This window comes from Rutidosis leptorrhynchoides, chromosome 4 (assembly GCF_046630445.1).
Source record: "Rutidosis leptorrhynchoides isolate AG116_Rl617_1_P2 chromosome 4, CSIRO_AGI_Rlap_v1, whole genome shotgun sequence".
In the NCBI taxonomy this organism is placed as follows: domain Eukaryota; kingdom Viridiplantae; phylum Streptophyta; class Magnoliopsida; order Asterales; family Asteraceae; genus Rutidosis; species Rutidosis leptorrhynchoides.
In genome coordinates, this window is record NC_092336.1 from 597,326,734 (window position 1) to 597,341,300 (window position 14,567).

Genomic DNA, 14,567 nt, shown 5'->3' on the forward strand with positions numbered 1-14,567 from the left:
TTGAAAAGTCTTGGATAAACCGACGATAATAACCGGCCAATCCGAGAAAACTTCGGATTTCCGTAGGCGTAGTCGGTTGTCCCCAACTCTTCACCATCTCTATCTTCCCCGGATCTACTTGAATGCCATTCTCGTTCACAATATGGCCAAGGAATTGAACCTCCCTTAGCCAAAATTCACATTTTGAGAACTTAGCATACAACTTCTCCTTTCGCAACGTCTTCAACACACTACGCAAATGGTGTTCATGTTCCTTCATGCTCTTCGAATAGACAAGTATGTCGTCGATGAACACAATTACCGACTTGTCCAACATAGGTTGGCACACTCGGTTCATAAGATCCATGAATGCCGTCGGCGCATTCGTAAGACCAAAAGGCATACCACAAACTCAAAATGCCCGTAACGTGTTCGAAAGGCCGTTTTCTCAATATCTTCCTCACGGACCCGCATTTGATGATAGCCGGACCGTAGGTCAATTTTTTAGAAATACGTCGCACCTTGGAGTTGGTCAAACAAATCGTCAATCCTAGGTAATGGATAACGATTCTTGATCGTCACTTTATTCAACTCCCGATAATCAATGCACATACGCATACTTCCATCCTTCTTTTTCACGAATAAAACCGGATCACCCCATGGCGAAGCACTCGGTCGAATAAAACCCTTCTTAAGTAACTCTTGAATTTGATTCAACAATTCTTGCATTTCCATCGGGTCTAAACGATAAGGAGTTTTAGCAATGGGAGTAGCTCCCGGAACCAACTCAATGCGAAATTCGACTTATCTTTCCGCCGGAACACCCGGTAACTCATCCGGAAAAACATCTTCAAACTCACTCACCACCAGAATTTCACGAATGGGTGGTGGCTTGTCACGAGTATCAACAACATGAGCAAGGAAAGCCATGCCATCGGTAACAACGAGACGACGTGCCCGTGCAAAAGTGCATGTCGGTACAAGTCTTCCACGTCTATCACCATGAATAATTAACTCTCCCCCACTTAGGGTCTTCACACGAATAGATTTTTCATGGCACGCAATATCGGCTCTATTATGATCGAGCCAATCCATACCAACCACGATATCAAAATCACCCAATGTCATCGGAATGAGATCAATATTAAAGTTCTCGGAACCAAACACGACATTACAATTCTTACACACATCAACCACTAACACCGTCTTGCCATCCGCTATTTCGACTTCTACCAGATTACTTAACTTAGCTAACGGTTTATTAAGTTTAGGCACAAATTTTGGAGACACAAACGATAAATTTGCACCGCTATCAAATAGAATCCTTGCCGGATTAGAGTTAACCATGAAAGTACCTGAAACAACTTCATTGGATTGCTTGGCTTCGTCATTGGTCATCAAATAATTACGTCCCCTAGCCAACCCCGCCGCTTTCTCCATTCTCTTAACTTGGTCATTTCGGAGTTCGGGGCACTCTGACTTCCGGTGCCCTTCTTTTTGACAATTAAAACACGTGATTGTATTAGTAGGCAATTTTGGACAGTCACGAGAGTAGTGACCCTTTTGCCCATAATTGAAACATGTGACCATGTGACCACTAGAAGCAGCCCTCTTCACGCTACTGACACTTTCGTTTGCTCCCTTACTCTTCTTGTTCGAAAAACTAGAAGCTTCAAACTTTCTTTTACTTGGCGCATAACTAACCGGACTCGGAGCTTGCGCTTCAAACCCTTTTGCCACCGCCAAAAGCTTAGCGAAAGTTTCAACATGACCGATACTAATTTTACCCTTTAAATTATCTCTAAGGGTTGCATGAAAGTCTTCCATTAGCATTTGATCATTTCCCGCATACTCGGGACAAAAACGTGCCTTAGCGAGAAAGTTGGTTTTAAGAGTGTTTAGGTCCATAGACCCTTGACGCATGTTCCTTAACTCGTTGAGCAATTTGAAAAGATCCGCTTGCGTACGATATTCAAGGAAAAACTCCTTCTTGAAATCCGCCCAAGATAACCCCACAAAAGCCGCATCACCCACCATATCAATCTTGCCATCGAGCCAATCTTTAGCATGGCCCCTTAACAAACTAGTAGCAAGCCTTGTTTTATTTTGTGGAGGGCACTCGGTCGTGCGAAAACAACCTTCAACATCGGAAATCCAAGCCGCACTCTTCATGGGGTCGGGATCCCCGTGAAAGTGAGGAGTCTTAGTCACCAAGAAGTTCTTGTAGCTAAACTCCAACTCGCCCACATTTGGAGGTCTAGAAAACCTCCTTTAAACTTCTTCTTTAACGGCATTAGTCATCCGTTCTTGAATCATATCGACAATTTGTTCCGAAACCGACTCTTCGAGAATTTGCTTAACCTTTCGAGAGAAAACCGAAACATAGTTTTCTAGAGCGGCCTCTATTTTGGTGGTCATCTCGTCCGTTTCCTCCACATGAGAAGGACCACCGTTGCCATTCGTATTCGTTCCGTTTCTCGTCTTCATTCTAAAGATTAAAAATGGATTAGACATCACCAACAATTTAATACACATATATACCTATGCATATGACCGCACATGCACCACATCTAGCTCGATACTTGTCGCACATCCTCGCTTGACTTAACTTGCAAACGTGCGTGCCATGCTCAAACGTATCACAACCATCTCGCTCGATGTTCAAAAAAATAACACATGATTAGTAATATCATATCATAGCATAGTTAGTCCACCTATGCATTAAAGAACTAATCAAAGCCCGCACCGACCCGTAGTCCTACAAGTCCCGCATATAATTCCACAACACAAAAGTCTAAGTCTAGGCGCCTATCTCAAGTCACCTAAATCCCTTAGACCACGCTCTGATACCACTTGTAACAACCCAACCCGTAATCCTTACGATAATTTTTTTTTATATATACTACACAATTACACGCCAATTAAATATATAACCCATTTCACGAGTTCTATTTAAAACGCACAACAATTAATTGTTTACAATAGGCACGAGGGCTACGAATAAATTTTAGTACAAGTTTGACCCATTACAAATGATAGTTTATAAACCAAACGACGTTCCGAGCATGGTTTGGGACTAAACTACCCAAAACTAGGCCAACTTCCAAAAGCTCCAACATAACAACAACAAGGGACACCTAGTGCCCAACGACCCCCTTGCCCTTGCCCGCGCCTGCATCTAAAAAGATAAACAACGAGAGGGGTAAGCAAAGCTTAGTTAATGCAATAATTATACACATACATATATAACCTACTTACATGCAATCACATACACAATTACCTCATACACGCTAGCAATTTAAAAGACATACCAACGCAAGGCATGACGCTAAATCTCCAAGACCACAAGCTAGCACAACGATAACATATATAACTCGAATATTGTGAAAACACCATGCAACAAACACATAACCATGGTTAACCAATAGTACAAGGAATGGTACTTCGAGTTTCCCATTGGTGTTCCCAACAACCGTTAGCGTACAACGAATTATAACACTAACCCCGGAGTGGTATCGATCGCCCGAACTTTAAACCCACCCATCACGTGTAATGTGGTATCGAACGCCCGAACTTTAAACCCACGCTACACGCCCACACACATACATGACATGGCATCGAATGCCCGAACTTAAATCCATATCATATATTGACCCGATGTGGTATCGACTGCCCGAACTTAAACCCACATCGAATATCGTACAAGTAAATACATTATATACACATATGCATAATCATTCCACTCACCTCAAGATTCTTGTGGAAGCTAACCGAGCTTGCAACCCTTCAATGTAACGTACTATTACATTATGCATTTATTAACATACAATCTAGTTGTATTAAATGCCAACTTCTATCCCTTGAGCATTTAATGACCTTATTGCATTAAATGACTCACTACACCAAAACCGCCCATTAATGACCATTCCTTGTCATAAATCACTAAAAGCTAGTGATTAGGGTCTATTAACATCAACTAACATAAACTTGGTGTATTTCATACCCATTTAACCCAATTAGTTCAACTTTGACTCATATGACCCATTTTGACACTTACACATTCAAACTTTGTCAAACATGACCTATTCACAATCTCAACAATATTTAACAAGTGTATTTAATGCTTACAACACCATTAACACTTACAAACCCCATTTCATTAGACCAAACCCTAGGTTATGGTAATTAGGGTTTCCTTTCAACAATCTAACCCAAAAACCACCCATTTAACCCTCAAATGGGTCACACGAGTTCCATATGAACCAAAACCTAGCTTAAACTATATGAAACTCAAAACTTAGAGTTAGAACTTACCAAGACTATGAACGTGTAGCTAGAGATACGATGAACTACTTTAATTCTTGCTCTTAGGGTTGATTCACAACTCTTCACCTTCAAATCTCAAAATTAAACTTAGTGGGTTTTATGTTTTGGGAGGAATATGTGGAAGAAAATGGAAAAGAAAATGAGAAATAGAGAACAAATGGTTGAGATTAAAGGCTCCAATCTGATCTATACGTGAAAAGACCAAATTGCCCCTAAACCCTATTTAATTTGAGTGGAATTCGGAGTCTGAACTACAGATGTGCCGCGGCGCGACATAAAGAAGGAAAAACCACCCTTCTTAACTCAAGTTCTGATCTGGATTTGCTTTGATTGTCGCGTCGCGGCCCCATTCCTCGCGGCGCGGCATTGGCCTGTTCCTGGTCACTTCGACAACAAATCATAAAACAAAGGTTCAAACACAAGCACAACAACTTTCACCCTTCCTATGCACGTCTAAACCTCGACCTTAAGTCTCACACGACTCGACACCAAACACGACACATTCATATACGCGTACACGCACGCATTTGAATATACCTATATATATACACACATATACATATATGCACTTACACTAAACTAACACTTTAGTTCATTTAATCACATGACGAGTAAGTTATAAGCGTACTATTGATTAAGTACGTACCTTTAGACGCGCACGGGAAAACGGGGTGTTACAGAAAAAGCCAAGTGTGGGGGATTTTACCAATTTTTTCAAATTACTATCACCAAATTTTGCTAAGAAAAATGTTTAAAATACTTTTGGCTTGAAAGGAAAAAGAATAATGTCACTAAACCTAAAGGATGTATCAAGTCCATCCTTGAAGGAAGTAAAGTCTTCCGAATGTTACCTTACTTGATATAGCAAACTTCCTAAACTATGTCATTTCATACCAATATCATTTCACGATATAAAGGTAAAGTGGGAAGGGAAAGTCTTGAACTTTCAAACCCGAAAATAAACTTGGTAGGGTAAATCCAAGTCGCTATCCAGTGTAAGACCGATTACGGTGAATAATCTGGAGTAGGATCTGTCCCACACGATAGCTTAGTCTTCGCAGTTTTAACCCTTGAATTAAAACGTACAAATTGTCATGAAAGACCGATATTAATATCGCGTCAGGGGGTGCCCGGTTAAGAGTTCCATGATACTACAATCATGGGGGCGGATAGCTTGCTAATCGCCGACTGAGACTTTGGTTTTCAGTTACCCTCAACCGGAATTTGAGGTTAAAACCGGAAAACGTGTCTAGTGTAAAAACTAGCATGACATTTTCAAAATCATAAAACATTTTCACAAGATCCAATTTTCCCTAAGGATCCAAATTTTTTGGAACTTACAACAAAGTTCATTTCTCCCGAGCAATCCAAATGTGTGCGTGTGTTTCATATATTGTGTGTGTACCTCAATGAGTGTGTATTCCCAATTGTGTAACATGTGTTTCATATAGCGTGAGTTTGTGTTCCAAAAGAACGTGTGTGTTTCGTGTACTTCGTGTGACTAGTGTAAACTTGTGTACTATATCATGTGAGTGTGATTCCTATTATTGTGTTCTCCAATAAATGTGTGTGTATTCTATTTTGTGTTCTGTATTAGTATTTTTGAAACAAGACTTGCTTGAGGACAAGCAAGAGTTAAGTGTGGGGGATTTGATATTGCTCAAATTAGACATATCTTTAGTCGCAATATCAATTTCTATCGTTGTTTATTTCGTGTGTAAACGTAGTATTTTCGTTTGTATTCCATTTTATTGTAAAATAGTTAGAATCATTGTGTAATTGAAGAAATATGGAAGATTTTGGATGATACTACTCAGAGATCGAAAACAAGTCAAAAAGTCGATGAATAGTAGAGTGCGCCAAGGAGTGCGCCACGGGTATGCGCTCAGCTCACTCGTCCAAATTTTGATCAGAGAATTCTGGGAGTTGTAGAAATAGTGCGCGCTGCTACAGTGCGCTCGGCGCACTCCTGAGCGCACTCCAGCCTGTAAAGCAGATTGAACGCGTAAAGTCGAGCTGTAAAGTGTTTTCAGGGTTGGTGAACTGTGCGCTCAGCGCACCCCAAATAGTGCGCTCGGCGCACTCCACTTTCGGTGCAGATTATTCTCTTTTTAAAACCCTGTCCTGCCTCATTCAAAAGACACCACTACACAGTCATTTTCAGAGGCAGAGGTTACGATTCAAGGTGATCCTTGGAGTAATCCAGGATCACCTAATCCATCATTTCAATCCGGAATCAAGAATCATCAGGATCATCATCCAAGATTGCTTCAAGAGGTCGATTCTTGTTAGTTCAATGAATTCTATCTTTGTTTTCAGTTTGTTATTGTATTTAAATATGATTGTTAGCTAGTTCTTTTTATGTTTGTCTAGATTAATAATCGAGATGTTGATTGTTTACCTTTGTTGATTGATTGTTCTTATGCATGATAGTTTGATGTTTGAATACAAGAACCATTCTTGTTAAGTTTAATCTTTTCGATTCAATTAGTTAGTATGCTTGTTCAACTAAGAAACACCATCTTGTTGATTTAGTATATTGATTTGCACCTAGTGACAAGTGTTTGCCCGTCTTTTACCAAAAGGGGTAAGTTGCGTTCAAACGATTAATTTATATAGGAATGTAAGAACGACTCTTGTAAATACTTTGATATGTGTAGTTGTCTAGGAGAACGATCAATTCCCTAGAATCTGTTATACATATTTTCATTACTCAATTCCATATAACTAATAGGTGTTAGTAATTTGCCTTATCTAGTGACGTTTATAAGGATCCTATTATTACACTAAATTGATTACTTGGGTTGGGTGAATTGGGCATTTAACAGGACCAAGGGAATGAACTAAGCTAAACCATTAGTTAACGTAGGAGTGGATCGTGATCAACACATCATTGGCATGATCATCATTCAAGTCTTTAGACTAATTGAATTAGTTGATTACAAATAGGAGGTCTTAGATGACAAGAACATCACTTGCGTCGTGTAATCCCGTTTGAGTGTTTGCGCAAGACTACTCTTAGTAAACCAATTAATTAGTTCTCATGCGTAGTCAATTAATCCGGTCTTAATCCTAAAACAACAATCAACAATCGAGGGTAAAAAGTCTAGATGAGCATATTTGTTTAATTTGATATAAAAACTATCTTTCATCTTCATAAACCTAAAATACCAAAAATATTGTCTTTAAACTTATTCCTTTAATGATTTGCCCATCGTTAAAGGGCAACCCAATATCTTGTATTTGTTTGATTTCATTTATTTTACCATAATCACAATTTAGTTTATACAATCTTAATTTACACATATAACTGTCCTTGGAACGATACACGGATTTTACCATTATCTATACTACTACACGATCGGGTACACTACCCGTAAATGTGTAGTAATCTTTAATCGGTATTTTTCAACACTAATTTATACATTAATTCATATACCACCTTTCGCACATCACTAGGCTTGCTTCACGTTACAACTTCATTTCATTTTTCCTTTTCCTTGTCTGATTAAAAACTTAAGATATGATGATGATGATTTAAAAACACGATATCTAATGTGAGATGGTGGATAGAGCATAAGATGATGATGAATGTCATAATTTTAGGATGATAATAATTATGATTTTATGTACATGATGTTATGTTTGAATGATGATAATGATGAGGGTTCGAACTAATGATAATTGATATCGTGATGCATAAATGATACGGGTTACGATGGTTACAATGGTGATTAGATTAGAATGATAATTAGGGTTGATAAAGATAATAATGACAATGGAAAGTTTAGATGATTTGGTTTGAGTTTATGATGATGAAGAAGAAAAACAAACAGCTTCCTACTTGTTAAGTTATTATACCTGCGAAATATTTCAAGAAGGTAAGCAGTGGAGCAGTGGTTGAGCTTTTGTTTGTGAGACGAGAGGTCTCGAGTTCGAGCCCTGTTGGTGGCATTTTATATATTTTTTTAAAAGAAGAAGAAGAAGTAGAAACAGAAAGAACGAGCTACATATATATTTAGGTGACATTATTTCAGAAAAACTGAAATGGAGTAGTGGTTAAGGATGTTATCGGGACGTCGCGGGTTCAAACCCGGACTTGGGCATTTTTTTTAGGACTACTTCTTTGAGGTAGTTTACTTATTACTCATTTTTATTATTATTATTATTATTATTATTATTATTATTATTATTATTATTATTATTATTATTATTATTATTATTATTATTATTATTATTATTATTATTATTATTATGATTACTACTTTTATATTAACAATATTATTATAACAAATAAATATTTTTCTATATAAGAGTATATATATTACAACTACCATAATATTACATATAATTATATATATTAAAATATTTATATAAATATTTACATATAATAAATTATTGATTTTAAATATAATATTAAACTATATAAATATTTACTATTTTAAATATATACAAATTAAATATATAAGATATATAATTTAAGATATAATATATGAATTTATTTGATTACAATTATATGTGTTAATATATATATAAATGATATAGGTTCGTGAATCCGAGGCCAACCCTGCATTGTTCAGTTGTTCAATGCCGTCATATGTATTTTTACTACTAAATACAGTATAGTGAGTTTCATTTGCTCCCTTTTTAAATGCTTTTGCGATATATATTTTTGGGACTGAGAATGCATGCGCTTTTATAAATGCTTTACGAAATAGACACAAGTAATCGAAACTACATTCTATGGTTGAATCGTTATATCAGATATCGCCCTTGTTGAACTTGGTAGCCTAAGGATTGGTGTTTATTATAATTACCACCAATTGACGCGAATCCTAAAGATAGATCTATGGGCCTTGACAAGCCCCAGTCAGAGAATTTGAACTGCTTTAGTACTTCGATGTTTATATGTTTGGGGATATTCTAGATGCATTTTGTTAATGTCGGTTACCAGGTGTTCAATCCATATGAATGAATTTTTATACACTTGCGAGTGTAATGTTATTTATGAAAAATAAAATCTTGTGGTCTATTATACTATTGGAAATGATTATTTATGATAAACTAATGAACTCGCCAACCTTTTGGTTGACACTTTAAAGCATGTTTATTCTCAGGTATTAAGGAAATCTTCCGCTGTGCATTTGCTCATTTTAAAGATATTACTTGGAGTCATTCATGGCATATTTCAAAAGATGTTGCATTCGAGTCATTAAGTTCATCAAGATTGATAAGAAGTCATTGATAGATTGATATATTAGGAAATGGTATGCATGCCTGTTTACCTTTGGATATAATGAAGGTTGTCTTTTAAAAACGAATACAATGTTTGTAAAATGTATCATTTAGATGTCAGATACCTCGCGATGTAATCAACTATTGTGAATCGTTTATAATGTATATGAACGGGTCATTTCAATATATTCATATTCATACCCATACCTTACCTGCAGAATAATTCAATATTACATGCATTAAGATATAAATAACAATGTATTATGTATTTGTATTAATATTATATACGACATACCTTGCCTGCAGAATACTGCGATATTACATCATAAGATATAAATACCAATGTATTATGTATTGGTACTACTGTTATATATGACATATGATGTAAAGTTATGTGTTGGCACAAAAAGAAAATCGAACAAAATTTTACCTTGGGTTTCCTCTTACTCTTGCTTTCTTCATCATCTTCTTCATCCTCGTCATCTTCATCATCAAGCTCGTCATCATCTTCACCATCATCATCTTCATCGTCTTCTTCAATACCATCAAACCCATCCCCTTCGACAGTCTCGCCCGTGAACCACGAAACTCTGAGGGATAATTTTGTCTCGTATGGTTGAACTGCATAGCAAGTAATATAATCATATCAGTTGTGAGGATTCCGATGCGGATGCATGGTGCCACAGATCCAATTTCTGGATTTCATGTTATCATAGTAAAAAGAATATAAATGGTGTTCAGGTGTTGTATCACTCACCCAATGTCATAGTCTTGCTCCATTTGATTCTGAGTTCTTCAGCCTGAAATGATAGGTGTATATAATGGTAACATTTAGCATACCTACATCAATTAACAATTGGACTAGTTGAGTAATGAGTCAAAGCAGGACATTTTTTCCTATGAGTTGCAAATAGACAAGGTCCTTTAGGACTTGGAACGCTTTTTGGCTTAAAAGTTTATAAACAAACAGAATGTTAAATATATTTAAAAGAAAAGGAAAAGGTAAACCATTTAAAAAAAGTATTAATAACGATTACAAAACTACTAATGTTATTCACGATTACAAAACTACTAATGTGCATACTTGATGCACGTTGCTTAATGGATCATCCTTTTAATTTGTAGTTTCCATTTGAATTGTATAAGCATTAACAACCATGTTTCATTTGCATTTTTATTGGTTTGGGCATGGAGGGATGTTCTTTCAAATAATAGAAATCAACAATCACTTTTAAATTCATTGAATAGGCTACCATGTTCTCAAAATTTTAAATTCTCATTGCTCTTCAATTGTTAACATACAACTGTTTACTAAACTTTGAAGATTTTAAAATCCTTTAATCTAACACCTTCCCACTTTAGAACGGGTCATAAATCAAATTGGTTGACTAAATATCACAAATTCAAATCTTTTTCCATAACCAAATGTTATGTATCTTTTACTCTTATGCTCCATGAACCCGAGATAAACCAACACTGAATTATGTACTAACAGTTATTTAAGGCATCTTCGAAAGCTACTAAAATTTAATGGGATTATCACCAAAATGCCCTTTTTTTTTAAGCTTGTTGACTGACAGCCCTAAAAAAAAAAGTTTGACAATTTGCCCTCGCAAGGCGCAAGACAGCTTGCGTCCTTGCGACCTTGCGACCTTGCGTCTTTGCGTCTTTGCGACGTTGCGACCTTGCGTGTAGCTGTAAAAGAACTAGTTAAATGATCAGTTTGCGTTCACTGTTCCCACACACATACGCAAACTCCTCTCTGGTGCCCTTTCGCTCGTCATTCGCAAGATCCAAACACTCGCAAATCACTCGCAAAATCTTCATCATCATCCTCACGTCATCCTCCTCACATCTTCATCGTTACTAGATCTTCTTCATCCTTCCATCTTCGATCTTCCCGAGTACAAGCGAGCTTCTACGCCACCAACATCATCGAATCACCATCATCGTTCACTATGTCTCAAGAACAGGTTAGATTTCTTAGATCTATGTTATATTATTCGATCTACTTCATAGTGCTTAGATTTATGTGCTAAAACAAAGTTTTTGCACTCTTTGCACGCCAACTGTTCGAAAAAATGTGTCAACGAAATTTGTTTGTATTTTGTGTTTTTGATTGTATATTATTGAGATTGCGTACGATACCCAGGAATTTTTGCTAGATTCAAGTTGTGTAACTCTGTTGCTATGTAGACGCAAGACAATCCTTGCGTCCTTGCGTATGCCTCACAATGTACGCAAGGTGATATTTGCGACCTTACGTTTGCTATAATTTTACCTTTGCATGTGCACGCAAGGTAACCCTTGCGTCCTTGCGTCTTGATCATTAGTTACGCAAGGTTAACCTTGCATCCTTGCGTCTTGCACATCTGTTACGCAAGGTTAACCTTGCGTCCTTGCGGCCTTGTACGCAATCTCTGTCTTGCTTGCTTGCGTCTATGTGATTTTCTTCTGTTGTTCTTCTGACTTTTACAGGGCTATGTGGAAGGTAAATTGACCATGAAGAATATGTTGACCGTGATTCCTCAGGTCAAGAAAATGTTGACTGAGAGACAAGAAAAATTATTTAGAAGTACATGCTTTGGTCCCTGGTTAGATCTTTCATACACGGGTAATGATCCTGGCCTAGTACATGCCATGCTCCAACGGAAATGTGAGCGTTCAGAAAAATTAGATGCTAGTAAGTACCCTGAAGAGCAACAAGATATATGGTTTCATTTTTCTCCTAATTTTATGATTAGATTTGGTCGGCGTGAATTTTGTTTAGTCACCGGCTTTATGTTTGGTAGCCAGACGGACATGGCACATTACATCCCTCGAAATTATGAATCTAAGACCGCACCCATTAGACGACGTTGTTTTCCAGAACGTCCCGATGCCAGCAACATTTTGGTTAGTGATATACAAAACATCCTTATCAAAAAACAAGGTGATGTAAAGGTTCCCAAGGTTAGTGACGATGATATTGTTCGACTAGCTATAATTTTGATCGTAGAGAGAGCGTTTATGGGGAAGCAGGGGCAACATGTGGTTAGTAAACAGTTTCTATGGTTGGTTGAAGATTTCAATAAGGTGAACGTGTACCCATGGGGGTCTCGTATTTGGGATGCTACTTACTCAGCGGTGAGCGAAGGTTTTGAGGTTCGAGAAAGCCAATTAGAGAGTGGGGGTGGAAAGGCTTACACATTGGCTGGTTTTATGTGGGCATTTAAGATTTGGATCCTCGAGGCATACCGTCGTACCATTAAGAGTTTTGCAACCAAAACTGATAAGGATGGAGTACCAAGAGCATTATTTTGGAAGCGTTCATCTGCTGAAACCTTTACAGTGTCTGACTACCTAAAACTTCTACATATAATGGTTAGTTAATATCTCCAAGAGCTTTTTATATAGTGTATATACAGCAGTTTCTGTTTTAACAGAGCAGTTTTATGTGTCGCATGAGGACGCAAGATACACCTTGCGTCCTTGCGTGTGTCGCAAGGATATCCTTGGGTCCTTGCGTGTGAACCGTGGGTTATACTTGTTACAGGCGCAAGAATCATGCTTGCCTCCTTGCATGTATCGCAAGTTTACTCTTGCGTCCTTGCGTCTATTCGCAAGATGATCTTTGCGTTCTTGCGTCTAGACGCAAAATTACTTTTGCGTCCTTGCGTCCTTTTGTTTTTACTAATATAACTTCATTTCAGGATGATTGTCCGAAGAGAAAAAGACCTTTTCGTTCCCTGCACCCATCTGAGACAGAGAGAGGTTGTCAATGGTGGATCCAGAGTTCCTCTTACTTTCAAGGAGATGTTGTTGAAGACGAGAAAAATACACAAGATGATAATCAAGTTGAAGAGGATTTGGGTGGTAGTTTGAAGGAATTATTGCAGGAGGAGTCAGAGCAGACCTCGGACCCTCATCCAACACAAAAAGGCAACAAATTGCAGGAATTGTTGCGTATGGTTAATATGTTGACTAACAGGGTGGATGATCAAGAAAAGGAGTTGGCTGATTGTAAAAAGAAGCTTGATGATCATGAAAAACGTTTGAAAGAACAGGAACACCAGGAACATCAGGTAAATTGGCGCAAGTTTTTTTTGCGACCTTGCGTCTTGCCTGTTATGATGGCGCAAGGTTTTACTTGCGTCCTTGCGCCTGATGTTATATCAGACGCAAGTACCATCTTGCGTCCTTGCGTCTTTTTGTAATTTAGGCGCAGGTTGTACTTGCGTCCCTAACTCAGACGCAAGGACTTACTTGCGACCTTGCGTATGGCTACTTTTCTTATTTTTTGCGTTTTGTTCATTATAGTATGCTGATAACGAGGATGCATATGTGGATCCTCGATCTTTCTCTGACAATGATACATCTCCGAGGGTTGTTAGACGTGGGAAAAGAGAAAGAAGGCCCACTCATTTTTTAAATTCCCCTTTCACAACACCGGGCTACAGAAAACCATTGGAGAAGGTATATCTATAACATTCACCAGGCGCAAAGTTTTCCTTGCGTCCTTGCGCCTGATGTTTATAAGACCTTGCGTTTTGCGTCTTGGTATACGCAAGATATATCTTGCGTCCTTGCGTATGTTTGCTGACTCATATATTATATACAGTTGTCTGACGAAGTAGCTTCTAGAGTAAAAAGGCTGAAAGTTTCTCATCAAGGGACTAAAGAAGCTGAGAATGTGTTGCCAATGGAAACTGAAAAGCCTACTGAAAAAGGGGCTGAAAAAGCTGTTGATAAACAAGATGAGAACGTGGCTCTGGTGTCTGAGGAGATTGAGCAAGGAGTTGATTTGCCATTGGTTAATGAAGCAGAAAAACAAGCAGACCAGCATGATGTTAGTGAATGACGCAAGGATCACCTTGCGTCTTTGCGTCTTCTTCATTGTTGGACGCAAGGATTACCTTGCGTCTTTGCGTATACTTCACTGATGGACGCAAGAACTGTATTGCGTATTTGCGTTTGCATTACACCGACGCAAGACAATTCTTGCGTCTTTGCGTCTTTATTACTAATTGTTTTTTTTCAGAAAAAGG

General features: G+C 37.8%; 1 protein-coding gene across 1 annotated transcript; it reads left to right on the forward strand.

Annotated features, from left to right (window-relative positions):
- Positions 1-11,229: 11,229 nt before the first annotated feature.
- Positions 11,230-14,536, forward strand: LOC139842942 (uncharacterized). Its single transcript, XM_071833039.1, has 5 exons — positions 11,230-11,513; positions 12,019-12,903; positions 13,233-13,604; positions 13,840-13,995; positions 14,141-14,536. Exons 1-5 carry the CDS (start codon positions 11,499-11,501, stop codon positions 14,378-14,380), a joined length of 1,668 nt encoding a protein of 555 aa, XP_071689140.1. The 5' UTR covers positions 11,230-11,498; the 3' UTR covers positions 14,381-14,536.
- Positions 14,537-14,567: the final 31 nt, after the last annotated feature.

What these genes read in the sequence shown, in the direction of transcription:
- LOC139842942 (XM_071833039.1), top strand. An exon ending in TAAAACTTCTACATATAATG is followed by an intron (nt 12,904 to 13,232) that starts GTTAGTTAATAT and finishes ACTTCATTTCAG; the next exon opens with GATGATTGTCCGAAGAGAAA. An exon ending in AGGAACACCAGGAACATCAG is followed by an intron (nt 13,605 to 13,839) that starts GTAAATTGGCGC and finishes TGTTCATTATAG; the next exon opens with TATGCTGATAACGAGGATGC.